Here is a 17,773-nt window from a genome sequence, read left to right on the forward strand (position 1 = left end):
GGAGTCTTCGATGGGACCATGATTTTGGGGAGTGGCATATGCTCCACAACCAACACTATAAAGCGGGAAGAGCTAGTGCTAACGAGCGAGAAGGTTGCTCACCTTGATGCTGACGCACAGGCGGAAGTACAGGCGGTGTTCCAAGACATTGCACACTCTTTGACGGCACCCCGGGTATAGCGAAGGTAGACGAACATAAGATAGAAATAGAACCGGGCCACCAGCCAAAAAGGTGTTTCCTTATCGGGTGCCGGAACTATTAAAGAAGGAAGTCAGCCGGCAAGTTGACGAACTGTTGGCTTCGAAGTTGATCTACCCCACGGAGAGTGAGTTCGCACACCCGGTAGTATGCGTCGGAAAGAAAGATGGGACTATCCGCATGTGTGTGGACTATAGGGCGTTAAATGCTGTCACCAAAGTGGATGCGTTCCCTATGATGAATCCTCAGGAATTGATTTTCCGAGTAGGCAGAGCGCAGTTCATCACGGTAGTGGACCTTAGGCGCGGGTACTGGCAGGTACCGATGGAAGAGAAGAGTCAGAAATTCACCGCGTTTGTAACGCACGAGGGTCAGTACGCATGGAAAGTGATGCCTTTCGGGCTAAAAATTCCGCGGCAACCTTTCAAAGAATGGTGAATAACTCTTGGCGCAACATCAAATGTATGCCACGGCATACCTTGATGATATTGCTATTTTTTCTAGTACTTGGGAGGAGCACCTAAAGCATCTCGACATTATTCTTAAGGTCTTAGATAAGGCGGGACTGAAAGCCAGTCCGGAGAAGTGTCAGGTTGCGCAATCCCACATACATTACCTGGGGCATATTGTCGGTTCAGGGACACATGCACCAGACCCTGAAAAAATAGCAGCGATTAAGAACCTGGTACCACCGCGCACCAAAAAGGAACTACGCAGCCTGTTAGGACTTTGTGGCTACTATCGCGAGTACGTCCGAGGATACGCAGAGGTGACGAGCCCGCTCACGCTGTTAACAAAGAAAGCGGTACCTAATAAGATACCCTGGCCGGAGGAAGCCCAGACGGCATTTGAGATTCTCAAACAATCTTTGTGCGAGGCAGTGGCGCTTAACACTCCAGAGCCATCTCAGCCCTACTGGCTTTTCACAGACGCATCAGCTACGGCGGCGGGAGCATGTTTGGCGCAAATGTCAGCCGAGGGGCAAGAGAAGCCTATCGCCTTTGCAAGCCACCGTTTCTCACCGACCCAGATGCGCTGGTCGACCATTGAGAGGGAAGCGTTCGCAATAATATGGGCCTTAAAGAAGTTAGACTACTGGCTTTTTGGTGCCATAGTAAACGTTGTTTCCGACCACAATCCGCTGTCGTACCTTACAACTTCGACTCCGCACGGGGCGAAATTGACAAGATGGGCGCTGGCGTTGCAGCGATATCATGTGTCAGTACAACATCGGAAGGGCGTATGTCACGGTAATGCGGATGCATTATCAAGGCTCCAGAATAGTTTATGGAAGCCATCAGAATAACAGTGCCATGCCAACTGGGGGGGGGGGGGGGGGGGGGACGTGAATGTTCCTGCCCACTTGCTGCTGTATATTGTGGACTGTGTGATTGTGAATTCAGGAAACAGACACTAGTGATCATACTGCTTGAAGCAGCAATGGTGTGCTTGATTGTTTAGCATGTACTTGTTTACGTTTCTTGTATTCTCCTGTCGTGTTGTCTCGCAATTGTGTTTGATGTTTGTGTAGACTGTTGTATGGTTAGAAAGTCCAGTGACCTAATCGCGGCAGTGATTTATCGTACCACTGAGCGTAGAACAGCCCAGCGTACTCTTTAGGGGGAACGTGTTATGTTTGCCGCTCATAAGTCGATCCTGCAGACAGGACGGCGCGGCACGGTACGTCGTACAAAGCTTCTTTCTCGGCTCTCCCCCTGCCTGGTCTTTTCGCTGGGCAATTATCAAGAGAAAGCAAACGGCTTCCTTTGAGCAAGCTTGTCTGCCCCGATGGCCAGCATGGGTTGCGGTCAGGCGACCGTTCTCAGAGGTCGGCGGCCTGAATGTGTGGGAAAATGAGGAGGACATCCCCCGCTCTAAGCAGTCGCTCGAGGCGACAGTATGCGTGACCCCAACACGGACCAAGATGTGCTTTTGCAACAATGCAAGGTCGAATGCGTGGGAGGCAGGGTCACGCAGACGCCTTTTCTTTCCCGGAACGGTTTAACGACTGGCTCCGCGAGTTCAACTCGATGTGTATGGGAAAATGGCGTGAATGCACCAGGGCTAAAATACAGATGTATTTCGACCGTGAGAATCTCTGAGAGCGTGGGAAGGAGAGGGAGAGCCATGATGGGAAAGAGTGCCAAAACGCCTGTCTGCGCTGTAAAGACACTGCTGTCGAGATTAAGGACAGCCCGGTAGGGAGTGGCTTAATCTGAGAATGAACGGATTGGATAAGGGAATGTCGAGGCGGACCACCAGTGGCCACCTCCCCTTTTCTTTGTTACCGCAAGGTACTTAAGACTGGACGGAATTCGTTTCCCTTCAGTCTAGGCTGTAATCACTAAACTGATCGATCAGTAAGACTCCGTACGATGCAACTTTCGTCTAGGCCGTAACCACTTGGTGGTCGAACAGTGAGACTCGGTTCTTCGTATGTAGTAACAGTGTTCTAGGCTCTAACTTAAGAAAAGTTAAGTAGAAGAGTAAGATGCTGTTGATGTCTATGTTATCATCAGTGTGCTTCGGCAAGATGTACATATGACTGTAAATATTTCGCTGCAATATACCTTCAAGTTTTCATTACCTCCAACCTGCCTCCTGCTTCATCGACGTCGATCATCTCCTTGACGGGACTTCAATCCACATCAAGGAGAAAACGAACAAAAGAAAAAACATAACTGGCAAGTTGAGTCCAATTCATAAACGTAAATGTGATTGAGAACATATTCCGGCGAATGTATACAGGCCCACCGAGGGGCCTCGCGAAACGTCTGGGTATACCTTGGGCGCGGACAGCGATAGCGCGACGGTCGTCAGCGTGCTTACCAATACTGGGCCCGGTGGAGGCATCGTCATTGGCATCGAAGTCACGGCGGTGGACCTTTCGTACTTGACGTGGATCAGGCCACGCAGCTGCAAGGCGGTAAAATAGTATACAGAGATTACATAGCGTCGACTTCGTGCTCCCGAAATTGCAGGACCGCGCAACACAATATTTTGGCATGCGTGTCGGCATGCTCCGCTGCATCAAGTCGCCGATGTTTCATCGATGACAGCAGAAATTTCACTCAAACCAGTGCTGGATGGATGGATGGATGGATGGATGGATAGATAGATAGATAGATAGATAGATAGATAGATAGATAGATAGATAGATAGATAGATAGATAGATAGATAGATAGATAGATAGATAGATAGATAGATAGATAGATAGATAGATAGATAGATAGATAGATAGATAGATAGATAGATAGATAGATAGATAGATAGATAGATAGATAGATAGATAGATAGATAGATAGATAGATAGATAGATAGATAGATAGATAGATAGATAGATAGATAGATAGATAGATAGATAGATAGATAGATGAGAAGGAGTCTGTGAGAAGTAAGCCTATGTCTCAGAAGCAATTGAAAGTGCGACAACATTTGAGCAAAATGACCGAATAAAGAAAAAAAGAAGGAAAAACGTAGCTGGTGATGTAAATCAGGACATTAGTACAAGCTATGAATCTATAATCAAGGAAAGAATGTACCCTAGACAATAATTAGTATCGACAATAAAAGTGGAGAGTTTGTATAAATTCTACGGTGTCTGCTCGCATAAAACCGGCACCAATGTTGGCTATTCGCTCTTACAACAATGTAATAAAATAATATGTGTGCACTGCTATGCCGTTGCCTCACACCATTACGTGCTTCGCACACTGCGACAGTTCCCCTTAGGGAGCCTCAAGTCTGTTTAACCATCCGACATTCCACAGAAATTCGTCACAAAGGCAAGCTATGAACGCAGATAGCAACAGCATCGAAGAAGAGAACTTCCAATCATAGTCGCAGAAAAACCATGCATCAGCACTGGAACGCATCGTTGTGGCATTTCATTCGTCTTGTACATTCATCAATCTTATTTTCACGTTTAGTTGGGTGCATTTAGGGAACCTCATACCTCGGCGTTGAACAGGCCCAGGAAGATCAGGAGGAAGATGGGCCGCGTCTTACATGCGTGCGTCATTATCGTCATGCCCTTCTGGTTGTCCTGTTCGGAACGAACGAAACAAAGAGGCCGCAATGTGTTTCAAATGTACAGTAACGTAGCCAGAACGTTTTTCTTTTTTTGGGGGGGGGGGGGGGGGAATGTTATTACATCATACTTTATGTATGTTCGTGCGTGCTCTTTTTTCTTGTGTAGTCCCCAAAAACGCCCCTTCATGCAAAATTGAAAAGTAGTTTCGAGAGGGGTTTGAAAAGAAGTTTCGGCCCCAGTGAGATGGCACGTGCACGCTGTATGTAAAGAAGGCAGGTGACAAGTGTTTTGCGCAGCCATCTGTATTGCTCCGTGGATAGAGTGGAGTTTGATTACTTGAAACTGAGAAATTATGGTTCCATGTTTAGTTCCTATCCCGAGTACATTTTACGGGTGTTTGTGCCGTTCTCTGCTGATAGTTCAGCGGTTGCCCATCGCGTCTTCTTTTTTCGTCCTTGTAGCCTCATCTGATTTTTATTTTCATTTTCGCATGGCTCATGAGCGCTGCAGCACATAAACATAAAAGATGCACGATATGTTAGTTATATTTGCAGCAGGCAAACAAACGTTACATGAGAGTGCACACACAGGATGAAAATACATTTGTGTACTTGCAGCGCTGTCAGGATGAGAATTTAATAATCGCCAACATTTTTTATCAAGTGTCCAGTATGAGCCTAACCATAAAATGAAATCGGATACCGCAATACCACGAACTACATCGAGTGGGATGTCCAAAGCGCTACACCAGTGCATTCCGCAGTATTCATAAAATGTGTCCTATGAGCGGCTTCTTGTCAACATATGCTCCCAGTGTCCAACGCTGTAATTTCTCGAAGACAACAGAGTGATCGACTTACGGTCGCCAGGATGGAGAAGAGGAGCGCCGCGAAGAATATGCTGGCCCCGAAAAAGACGACTCCGTAACTGAGGGACACCACCATCTCTGCACGAGGGAGCCGTGCGCGAGAAGAGACGAAAGGCAGGTCAACACCAAGAAATGTGCGTGAAATGCTGTTGCTCGTGCTTGTCGTACAACTGCGAAGCTCGCGAAAATGGTGTGCCAATATCCACATATACATCCGGCACCCTTTTGGACTAAAGTCCCTCTAACTTTTTTTGGACATCGTGTGGGCTCGCGAACTATCATCCGCGGGTGCTTCTGCGCATGCTCATTCTGGAGAAACCACCACTCGTGCCTTATCTTAGAGAAAGCACTCTCGCCCTCTTACTGACCAAGTCTCCTAGCCTCAAAAATAAAAGGAAGGGCTTGGGATGGCGGCTAAAAAAATTACGAATAAAAGAAAAAAAAGTGGGGAGGGGGGGGGGGGGAATTAGCTGAATGCTAGGTAACACTGGTGTAGCCAAGGTAGTTGGGGGCGTTCAACCCCTCGCCCCCCCCCCCCCCCCCCCCCCGAAAATTTTCAATTTTGCATATGTACATATATAGGCACACGTACAAACGCGCGCACGAACATATGCACGAACTGACGCAAAACTATCGGTAAATTGAGCATTACTGGGACAGCTTCTTCGCAGTAGTGCCACAAGAGTTTGCTGTGCGCATGCTCGCACGTCGCCTAGCAACGGAGACGCGCGATGTGCGAGCGTGCCCGAACGAAGGCATGTGGGGCGTGTGGTAGTGCCGCTTGACCGCAGTGACTACGCTCAGCACATGTTGAGAGCAGACCCCCTCCTGTGTACTGCGTTTATTAGTAAGTAAGCTCTGACAAAAATAAACTGTATTCTGATTCTTGATGCACCGTGGTCAGCAGTCCGCATGCATGCCCATTACTACGACAAAGATAATGCGCAAAACAGCCGAAGTGTGCGTGGATTTCGTAAGAAAACGGGCGAGTTTGCCTTGGGTCCGCCAACGTTCATAAAGTGGTCAGCGCGGCTGCTAGTGCTGCTTGTTATTCAAGATATTTCACTTCCGAACGCGTGGCCGTCCTGCATTGTTAGCATTCGGTGCCCGTCCACAAGCCGCGCAATACGTACGTACGTCCGCAGAGAACCCGCAGCCGCCGCGGGAGTGCACCGTAGCTGAGACCCAGTTTTAGCGCAGCCGGACAGGCTTACGGTAAGTACCGTGTAACGTGTCGCCTTTGCTGCCGCGTCGACAGGCGACCGACATTTGCGTGTGGTAGAAGCTGCCGTATTTACAGCGTTCGGTGGTGCTAAGACGCCCTAATGAAATTACCTGTACTGATGCACACACAAAAAAAAAGACATGGTTCTTATGGCCTGAGACGACTGGAAGGCGAAATCCATCTTTTTTTTTTTTTCATTGTCAGTCGATGTATTGATCCTTCCGGGCCCCTTCGTTGCGCACCTAACGTGGTTATGAACTCGCTCCAGGATCGGAGGCATTGCAAGCTTTTAATTCTGCACTTCACCTGGTTTTGCACTGCCTCCGTGATCGCCTACCGATTACGGAGGCAGTGCAAAGCGACGATGTCATGTTATGACGTCATCATGTGACGTCACGCTATGTGACGTCATCATGACGTCACAAATTTTGGCGATATTTGACGTCGTATGGTGACGTTATCACGTGATGGAGATTTTTTTGTCATCACTCGTGTCGACGCCGCCGACGGTCCATTTTCATGTTTCTTGAGGCATCTAAGGTTTTCGCCTTAAAACCTTTGGTTGGGCCTAGTTGCTGCATAACTTTGCAGGTAAGAACTTCAGCGCGAACCAGGACGGATTACAAAGAGGTGAGACAAGCACTGGCGCTGTCCTGCGCGTGCTCCGCCTTGGTTAGCGCTGAAGTTCTGACCTTCAAAATGCACTGAAGTAACATTTTTTATTGGATAGAGTAGAGTAACACTTGCGCAGACCCTTAATATTTTCATCGAGAAAGGTGCATGGGTCGCGGGCTCCTGCGGACGTCTGTGTGCAGCGCTTATAGTCGCCCATCGCTTCTTGCAACTGTGCCCACGTTGGAGCCTTCGTCTCTTTTTCCTGTTCTTCGAAGCTTGTTTTCGGCTGTTGTAGAGCGAGATTTTTAGTTGGGTCCTGATCCTGGTAGCCGTCGGCGTGCGGCGTCTGCTAGCGTGCGCTGCCCGTGGTTGCCAGGCGTGGCTAGGCATGCTCTTAAAGGAGACCCATGTGGACATTCCCAGGATTTGGAGACATTTGTATGTGGCGCCATCTCGTAACTGAATAGGAAATAGGCGAAAAAAAATCATATCTTTTGAAAAAAGCTGGTTATCACAAACGACTCCCGGTTCTACACAGCAGAGACCAACTGGAACCTTTTGGAAAAATTGCAGTATCGCACTGCAAAGCGTGTGGCTTCCCAGGACAATTGAACATCGCCCATTAGAAACACATGAAGCCCCATTGTAAAATATTAAACCCTCTGGGAAGCCACGCGGTTTGGAGTGCAACACTGTAATTTTAACAGAATGTTCAAAAAAGTCTCTGCTGTATAGAACCGGGAGTCGTTTTTGATAACTAGCTTTTTTTTCGTCAGATATGATTTTTTTTCGCCTATTTCCTATTCAGTTACGGCAGGCCACCGCTGTCACCGATGAGAGATGGTGTTACGTGCACATGTCCCCAAATCCTGGTCATGGCGTACTGCGGAGAACCTCTCCCAGCATTACTACCGAAAATGCTATCGATAGTGCTGTGAATAATTAATGGTGCGTTTGCGTGCCCGATAGCGTACCATCAGCAATACTTCTTTGGAGAATTAAATATATTTCCGCAGCGAAGATGCCGGGATATGTCCGTCAATAGACTCATATTCAAAAGCAACCAGTTACACTTTACTTAACAGACGACCTAGTTCTTTACACACGTATATATATATATATATATATATATATATATATATATATATATATATATATATATATATATATATATATATATATATATATATATATATATATATATATATATATACATATATATATATATATATATATATATATATATATATAAGCCACGCAGTTCTGCCACATGTAACGGCTTCCTTTACTTTGCAGACGAACAGTTAATTATTATATGTCACCCAAGCATACTGGTGAGAGTCAACTTTCTTGCCCTTCAGCCTGCTCCTCCTGCTCCACCATATACTACGCACTCGGGTAACCAAGTTTATGCTGCCGTGAGCTCGCGCAGTTGATTTTATACCATTGATAGTATCATTAAATTTACTATCGATAGCGCTATCGATAGTTTTTGCTGGCTTCGAGAGTTCGATAGTAACTCAACTATCGATAGTATCGATAGTACCATTGATATAGTTCTGCATCACTACATCCACCATGCGTCAAGGGAGGCCTGGGACCCCAGAGACCCACTCTGGCACACTAGCATCCCTGGTGTAATTTACTGCAACTGCACAGTATTTAAGTTTGACAGCAGCTGTCCGAAGAAACAGTAAATAAAAAAAAAATCTATATACGTCATGTTCGTGTTTTTTCTGACACATGCTGCACTCTGTGCTGCATTTTCTTTTATTTCCTCGAGTAAAAACGAGCGTGAAAGCAAATGAGAATGCTTTGGCTCCTCGACAGGTAAAATGACATGCAATTACAATAGAAAATAATGAGATCGTCTACATCAATGTAAATCAAGGCACGCAGATACGTTAAAAAAGTGCGCCAAAAATACGTCACTTCATACGAAACTAGCGTTTTGAGCCAGGAGAGGAAAGTGAACCCATATATTCATTTATTTATTAGTTTTTCCTTAATACGAAGTGCATAGAAAAAAGAGAGATTAAAAAGGCTAATCAATTCACCGAGTACAGACGTTCAAGGGAAGCGGGATCTTCAGAATTATTCAAATAAAAATTTAAAAAACGCGCTTTTATTGATTGTTAACTGTGGCCTCCGAGCATAGCCTCTGAGATTACAACGGAGGCCACATAACCTTACATACTACAACTTTCTAGCACGGTGGTGTTTTCTAGTTTACTGTAATATGTAACTGTAGCATGAACTGTAGTATGCGACTTTTTCCGTGACACACGCTCTACCTTCCCAGCAGTGATAAGTACAGTTTTCGACGACTTTGTCATTTCCAGGGAAGGTGATTGTGGATATAAAGAGTGTTGATCACACGTTCGCGAAACGTCGTAGTTTACTGAGAATGCCAAAATGTATGTAAACCTATAGCATGCACGCACACAAAAAAATATCGCAGTATGCTCTGAAATCTACTTGTAAGACTTTATTACGCCCTCGTGCCCGTCGGTAGCGTGGCCGAGCGGTCTAAGGCGCTGGTTTAAGGCACCAGTCTCTTCGGGGGCGTGGGTTCGAATCCCACCGCTGCCACATTTTTTTTTTTGTTTGTTTCCTGCATTTTTTTTATTTCATGACATCAACGTGCGGTTTGTAAGGTACTCACCTTCCCACTGCAGAATGGCAGCTGCGAAGGCCACCGTGTTTGCGCTCTGCAAGGAGTTCCAAACGTAACGAGGGTAAAATAACCAGCTACCAGTTCACGTCGAATTTTCAGTTTATCGCACTCACCCCGCAAATCACAATCAGGCAGGTGATGCCCACTTTAGTCTCGCAAGTCCACATTGTGGAACGACCACGTTCAGGTGCTGCGTGTGTAAAAAAACTCGATATGTGTGTCTCATGTGATTTCAGCTAAAAGAGTCAGCAATGGCGCTGCCGTCAAGTTTGAATGTGTAATGTTTCACTCAAGAACGCCAACTAAATGAGCCGGGAGAAAAGGTTCACTTTAGGAGGTGTTTGGCTAGGATAAAAGCCGTAAAAGATTCGCGCTGTTCTGCACGGCTCCGGAGTCCGCACTGAATGAAAGCGGTCTCCGTGTTTTGTGAAAGCAAGCATAAATAAAAGTAGCGTGTTTTGTGAAAGCAAGTATAAATAAAAGTAAGAATGCATCCAGTGAAAATAGACGGAAACTGTTGGTAGCGCATTTACCGACTCTCTTCCGACCGGCCCGTTGGTCTAGGGGTATGATTCTCGCTTTGGGTGCGAGAGGTCCCGGGTTCAAATCCCGGACGGGCCCTATTTTTTTTTTTTTTTTTTTTTTTGCTTTTTTTTGTACTCCACGTTCGATCTATATTTTTTTTTTTCGACCATAGTGGCCATAGGTTATATATATTGGAATGCATGGGCGTGCCATTCGCGATGTTTTGACGAGGTGCAGGGTTTCAGATCTTAATAAAATGCTTTGTTGGGCGCGTTGGACGAGACAAGAACACGACGACTACACGAGCGCTCTGTAGCGCTGGTGTAGTCGTCTTCTTGTGTCTCGTCCGTTTGCGCTCAGATCTATTTGTTGGATGGACTGACGGTATGCGTTGGCCCGCACTTTTTAAATTAATGGGCCTATTCGATTTTCCACTTCTGGCTACATCTGGCTACCCGCGGGCTGCCAGCGAGCATTTCCCTGCTTCAGAACTGGGGCGCTCGATCGTCTTGCTTTGATGTCAAGAGTGCTATGTCACGGCGATTGCGCCCACGAGACGTGAAAGTGCCGCGGGCGCGTGGCGTTTACAGCAAGTTACGCAAGACAGACAACCAATATTGGGCAGGTGGTTGTAGCGGTTGTAGGTGAAGACACCTGGGCGTCTTTCTGCCACACAGTTAATCGTGGATCATCACTTGCGTTTCTATCTCGAAAATTGTGCCCGACTGTGTGCTCGCTATCAAAGAGTGCGTTGTCACGCCCATAGTGCCGATAGCCTCACGCCGTTCGTGACTGGTGAGCGGGCGTGCGACGATGACGCAAAGAAAGCACATGAGATAGCGATTATCATTGTGTGGCAGAAAGACGCCCGAAACCCGCCTGAGTGTAGTGTGTGCGGACAACTCCCATAGAAATCTGCTGGCTCCATCAGTTGCCAGAAGCCACTGCTTTTTGAGTTCCCTACAGATAGGCACATTCCTTTGAACGAAACCAGAGCACATGTGTGGCAAACATGAATAACATGCGCATTTCAACAGCTGTTCTCTCTTACCGTTCCGAGACAGGCCCAAGCACGTCCGTTGACTGTTCTTCTTCTTCCTCACTTCGGTTTGCCTGCTCTGCACGTGGAGGCTCCTTGATGTCGATTATTTATCTATCAATGCACAAATCCGCGAGGCTCGAGCGCAATCGAGAGTCCAGCTCTTCCAATTGTCATCACAATTTTCTACACACAGCGATCGAAGGTACATGCAGTGGAAAAGCTCGCAATACATTGCGATGGACCAAAATAGGCTTACAGGTTTCTCGCCTGCTGGCGGGCACAAGCAAAATGATTTAAGTAATAAATAATTGAAAGAAAAAGTTACGGCAGGTGCGTACGACATATATTAACTGTTGGAATTGACATAAAAGGCTAGGATTTCTGGGAACCATTCAACACCACCCCCATCACCCAAAATTTCTCTGCACAAGGAATACCGCCCAGAAAATGACCTCCATCAACACAACAACTGCCCTGCCCGGCCCACTCCTGCACTCAAATTCGACCTAATTAAGTTGGTTTATTAGCATGTGCTAACGTTATTGATGATGCATGCACACACATGCAGGGTGCATCTGTAGCCACCGCACTGACCCTGGCTTTCCAAGCCTGGGCTATGACGGGACGGTTGCTGCATGGTCCAAGGCCGCTCAAAATGCCCAGCTCGCTGGACCGATGCCCCAGCGGACACCTTAGCACAAATGCTACCCTGCCAATACTGTGAGCTTGCAGTGAACATTTCTCAGAGTTGTAAATATATGACATCCCCATAACAACATGGCATAAGGCCTCAATTACAAGCTGATGCTGACAGGCGAAATTCCGTTCTAAAGGACAGCCCTTCTGGTTTTCACAACAGTGTGGACATACTGTAATAAATCCACATGTGCTACAACGGTGCTAGCTGTCCTTTTCCAGTGCTTCTATTCATTAGCTATAAGGGGTTAGAATGTAAACAGCATTACCACACAGCATTGAGAGTTTTCAGCTCGCACAGAAGTAGAAGGGTATGGTATTTTAAAACAATGTTTCAATCTTACAAGGTAACCTTGCAGCATTTTCTTATGTAATATACAGCAGTGCAGGCCCGTAGCCAGGAATTTTTTTCGTGGTAGCCTACTTGCTGAAGGCCTTGACTATTTTAGAAAAACACCTATTTTCATTATTTATTTTCGGTAAAACACTCCCCTCCATCAGAGTTTAGGGAGAGGGGGCGGGCCACTAGGGCCTCCCCTCTGGCTACAGGACTGCAGCAGTGTAAGAAACACTATGATGTTGACAAAGTTATATTACTGAGTCATTCACTTGTGAGCTAACTCCCCATATAACATATTCTCTTCCTTGACATAGGAATGAGCAAGAAGTAACCACGTTTTTCGTCTACGAACTGTCCAGCTTCTGGAGCGGTTTGTTCTCAGCATTGGCTACCATCGCTATCGGCCTTGTCGTCAGCTGGCTCACTGGTATGCAATCCACTATCGTAAGGAGAGCACATTGTTGCATAACGTTCGACATTCGCAACATTGTGGCAATGTTGAGTCAATTATTCATGCTGCTAGCTGACCTCCTGAGTGGTGCAATAATATAATGCATGTAGATCAAGGCACAATTACAACCTCTCAGCTTGTCCTCACAGTACAGCACACATCCTCTAACAGACACAGGCTACAGGCATTGCCAAACATGCGGCAGGTATGGAAGCAGTAATGGCCTGACCAACTTGCAACAGCAGGATGTGCTACATGTGTTGATAAGTGTTAGCTGTTTGGAGCTGGAGGGACAATCGTACTGTCAGCGGAAATATGAAGTGAGCTCTTGTGAAACAAATATTTTTGCTGCACCGGCTCTATTGTATGCTGGAATTTTGGTGCTCTATATTTAGTGGGAACATTACATCACACACCTGCTGCCTTCACGAGCCAACTCTCTGTAAATACATGCTTCTTGGCTCCTTTCCAGTATGAAAAGTTAGCCTATAATGTCATTGACAACTAATAGTTCAATAAGAACTTACAAGGAAAACCATGTATAGTTTATTTATTTACTAGTATACAACCAATAGGTCCAAATTTCCATTTGGACTTATTGGGCTTGTTTAAGGATTTGTAATTCCATGGCATTACATCCACAATAGGGTTTAATAAATGCGCAGTTGCTTGGTAGCTTTGCCAACCACACTCCCAATATCATTGTGCAACTTGGTTTATTAATTTCAACGTATATGATTATTGTTTCTGTTGTTTTCTGCAATCGTGTGGCAGCCAGACCTTACATTCGCATCCGTCGTCCCTCTTGGAAGAGTTGACCCTGAGCATAAGTAGCACAGTGGCAGAACATGCTAAAGCATATACTGTGACATGATCAATCAGTGCAGGACAAACATCCTAGAGTAACAATTTTATTTTATACATTTCCTTCTAGTTCCATCATACCTTCATGTCACAGCATTTCACACAGCAGCATAAAAAAGCGCTTTCGGCGGTAACATACACACATTTTGTTTCTAGATGAAGCGCTTGCTTCGAACTGATGCTCTGCACCCAGTCGAACGCTTGTGCATTCTAACTTTTCTGTCATTGCTCTCCCCTTTGCTGCTACTGCAGACTGCATGTGGCACATGGTCAGAGCTGCAGCTCACACTTTGAGACATTGAGTGTCACTGGTGAGCCACAACCATGGTAAAGTTATATATATGCAATACAATCATAACTGCACACAGGTGGTGGAAGAAATGTCAAGAGGCATGTGCCATTGACGAGTGATGCATTTGTGAGGATATGGAGAAAGGTGTACATGCTTGACGATGCTGATTTGGTAAGTCTTTTGCAGAGATTTTACTCTAATATCTGTTGTCAACTATGAACAGTCCTTTCTTCGTGTGCACAATATGGCTGTTGAGCATATTAAAAAATTAATTCAAAATATGCTAAGTACCAATGCATTGTGCTGTAATAGAAGAATTTTAGTAGCAACTTCAGTATCACACTTCTTGAACCTATACTGCATCTCATGAACATAGTGCAGTGCAGGCTAAAACCGAAGACTAAGACCACTGCCAGTGAGTCGAAGTGAAATTTAGTTTCGTGTTTTGAGAAGAGAGACTGCTTATACCCCTTGCGCACTATTGGTCCTGAGCAGCATTCATTCTGTTGTCATTGTGCTTCGAGCAATTATCGAGAGATGGACAGTCACAGAGCCCATTTCCTGGTTCTGTATTCGTATTGGCAGAAGCGAACCAGAGGTTTTGCTGCAATGTGCAGAAATGGTAAAATGAAGTAATAGAGTTTACCTGCTATGCTACGATGGCAGTGCATAACATGCTTAAACAAAAATAGACATGTTTAGCATGATTAATAAGCAAGTATGTTCGGGATTATAATTGTAAGGTGCCATGTACATGTGAGCTGACATTTGGGTAAGTTATCGCATAGATGCATGGTGGAAAGCTAAGTAAAAGACTCAGAAGCATTACTTGATAACTGTCAATCATTTTGACAGTACATCAACGTGCTCTTTAACAGATAGCTTCGTTACAAATGTGGGGGTACGTCAAAAGTAAGAGGCAATTAATACAAAAGTAAGCATACTTCCTACACTTGTAACAATGCTTCCTAAGGGGATGCACACATACTGCCTCCAACAAAAGTTCAGTTGTGTTCAGCTGTTCAGTTGCACCAGTGTGTTTCTATTCAGGTCGCCTCATGTGTTTTTTTTTTCTTTTTGCACAGTACATGTGCATGTAAAAGCAAATGTGCAATATTTCGCTAAGACTACAATATTATCCTTCACAGGAGGATCAAGAACTACAGAGGAGCAAAGACAACCCTGTGCATGCCTTCACTATTGAAAGAGCAACCGATGAACAGCTCGGCTTGTCACGAACAAAGCTGTAGGCCAATGGTGTCCTAATGGCAGGGTTTCCTGATGGCCACCGCTACTTCCACGCACACCTACTCGACGTTAATTGCTCAAATGAGGAATGCTAGGTGCCTGATTTCAGCAAAATGGACAGCTGTGTCTCAGGTTTTTTAGTGTCTCGGACGACGATATTTCGTACTTGCCAAATGAAAGTTCATCTATAGCTAGCCCTTTACAAATGTAGATTGTATTAGTTATTCGGCTATCAGAATGAATAGGTAGTTTCTAATCAGTAGAGTGCAAATATTTGAAAATATTGAATATCGAATGTGTCTTATTCAATTCGCTCCTTGAATCGAATAGCAGACATTCGTAAGTACAAATATTTTTTAACATTTTATGAATATTTGGAAATGTCACCTGTGCTAAAATGCACATGAAATTGGTGCAGAAGTACGAGAAGTTTCATCAACACAAGCGTACTGTAGGCATTAAACATGAGGCATATACACAAGCTTTAACATCGACTTAATGGCTATGACAATCTGTTCTCTGCTCTAAATAGGGCAGAACTATATATGGTGGTCCCATCCAAGACCTCATCTTCCCAAGCTTTTGTTTGTGTCATTCATGAGGTAGCCTATAGGTGGCAGCTGCAGTAGCAACGGAGTCCTCCCATTTTGCAGAACATGCCTGCAGCACATACTTAATAATTCATGGTACTCCAGACCATCCAGTGGCCCCTGATTTCCAAACTTTGGAAAATACTGCCAGCCATCATAAGGTGCTCCTCCATAAGGAATCTTCATGCCACCATGGCTAACGACATTTTTGAGATAATTACATCAACATGCCTTATACCTTTGGTGTTTAAAGCAAGGTAGCATGTTAACTCGGTCATATTTAATGTTGGCATGTAAATATGCTGTAAATTAATAAAACTTCGTTGTTGTTTTTCTGCCTTCTTTTCTGCCCAAAGATGTGCTGTTTCAGTGAACCCAAGTACAATTGTTAGTTAGCTCAGTGTCTTTCCTGTGCATACAATTTATTTCTAAAAGATTTGCTGCTGGATCTTGCAGTGTGTCACAACTTCATACCGCACCAAATACCTTTAAATGGTTTGGCAATGGTAATTGATCATACTATATCGCTTAACTACGAGTGGAATAACTAATAACAAAAATCACGCCATATCCACGGAATGAATGATGATAAGTGGGCGAAGCTCGAGAGGGGGAGATCATCGGTAAAACCGTAACCCTCCCGTGAAAGTTCGCCCATTACATCATTAAGAAAGACATGAGACTGTGTGCGTATATACAAATCAACTTTTATTTTGTTCGTTTGTTCTTTCGTTTCTTCGTTTGTTCTTTCATTTCTTCATTGTTGGATGGATTGTGAGGTCCCTTCATTATGACGGCTTTATGGTCCGTGAAATGAAGTGAGAGCGGTTCTTGTACTGGTTGCGCGCGCTGCCGCCGCCTTCCGTGCCCTCCGTTCCGCAGCCTTGTATTCCATCTGGCGGCTCCGAGCTAAAGAGAAAACGTGCCAAGAGGGAGCCTCATGGCGCGTTACTTCTGAAACGTCGCCTTCTTCTTCTACTGCATACCAGAACGCGCGCAGTAAAGAAGAAAGAATGCCACACAGGCGAACACGCACGAGTCTCACTCGTCAACGTCGTCTTCTTCTTCTACTGCATACCAGAACGCGCGCTTCTCACGAGCTAGAGGTGGCCCCAACTAGGTGGTTACAAACCGGTCACAGAGGAAGGACAGACCCACGGCTTTAGGAGCTTCGCCCCTAAAATTATGCACTAATGAACCTGGTTTGAATTAAATATGATATCAGTGTGAGAACACAAGCCACATGCACTTAAAGTCTGGGACCGACAACTGATTTTTCTCGACACAGTTTTTTACGGCGCGACATGAAGCTCACCCTTCGTAGCGTTTGTAGCTGCAGTGGTTTATCCGAAAAGCACGTAGTTATTTTATAAGCAGTATTTTTCGATCTGAAAGGCTCCAAACATGTATGGAGGCTTGCTCCAGCAACGCTGAGAATTGATAGCGATGCTGCTAGCCCTTGTGAAAGCTGTCGTTGTTCTGCTTTCGTAGGAGTTACTGTAACTATGCTTAACCACCTTTATTTTGAGCTTTCCAACCATTTTTGAAAATAGCAAGCTGTTACAATGAGGTGTGTGGCTCTGTACACCTTCCTGGTATTTGTACAGCATTGTGTGCGCCTGCGCCCAAGGTTGCCTGCGCCTGTGTCATGGGTGGCTTGTCCCAGTGTTGTTACTCTCTCGATACACGAGCCAAGCCAAGTAATCGAAAATGTAACTGTGCATATGCACGGCCGCACCGAGTAGCAGCGCGCGTCATTTCTGAGACGAAGTGTAGGTAGCAAAACTATGTCGCTCCAATATCTTAGCGACCTGGAAACTGCGGGCACGGTTGCATGAGCACGCTGAAAAGTTGCTCAAGACGCGCTGACGAGCATGGGATCATTACGTCACGCGAAGGCAGCGCCACTTTAATGCATACTACTAACGCAGGCGTATATGTACATTATGGAGTAATACCTTTTAATATAAAGAAACGAACAATACTTCAGTACTAACAAAACAATCGTTGACCGCGTACAGCAATCAACGGTCACGTGGCCGTCTTCATCGGATCATTCGTTTTTGCCGCCAGAGGCGCCACAGGTCATTTTTCGCGACTTTCAATT

At 45.4% G+C, this 17,773-nt stretch overlaps 1 protein-coding gene, 1 long non-coding RNA gene and 2 other non-coding genes across 4 annotated transcripts in view; 3 read left to right on the plus strand and 1 right to left on the minus strand.

Moving 5' to 3' along the window:
* Positions 1-15,997, plus strand: part of LOC119385794 (sodium-coupled monocarboxylate transporter 2) — a 70,596-nt gene extending 54,599 nt beyond the window's left edge. Inside the window, exons 12-15 of the mRNA XM_037653177.2 lie at positions 11,754-11,905; positions 12,536-12,648; positions 13,905-13,999; positions 14,977-15,997. Of these exons, the coding sequence (XP_037509105.1) occupies positions 11,754-11,905; positions 12,536-12,648; positions 13,905-13,999; positions 14,977-15,078 (462 nt within the window). The 3' untranslated portion in view covers positions 15,079-15,997. The remainder of the gene's footprint in view (positions 1-11,753; positions 11,906-12,535; positions 12,649-13,904; positions 14,000-14,976) is intronic.
* On the minus strand, positions 3,069-9,805 carry LOC119387045 (uncharacterized). The gene is made up of 4 exons (XR_005182431.2): positions 9,732-9,805; positions 9,607-9,652; positions 4,156-4,245; positions 3,069-3,115 (listed from the first exon to the last, which is right to left on the minus strand). It is a non-coding gene; the product is annotated as an uncharacterized LOC119387045 (long non-coding RNA).
* Positions 9,452-9,533, plus strand: Trnal-aag (transfer RNA leucine (anticodon AAG)). Its single transcript has one exon. It is a non-coding gene; the product is annotated as a tRNA-Leu (tRNA).
* Positions 10,168-10,239, plus strand: Trnap-ugg (transfer RNA proline (anticodon UGG)). The gene has a single exon. It is a non-coding gene; the product is annotated as a tRNA-Pro (tRNA).
* Positions 15,998-17,773: the final 1,776 nt, after the last annotated feature.

Source organism: Rhipicephalus sanguineus, chromosome 3 (genome assembly GCF_013339695.2).
Source record: "Rhipicephalus sanguineus isolate Rsan-2018 chromosome 3, BIME_Rsan_1.4, whole genome shotgun sequence".
Taxonomy (NCBI): Eukaryota; Metazoa; Arthropoda; class Arachnida; order Ixodida; family Ixodidae; genus Rhipicephalus; species Rhipicephalus sanguineus.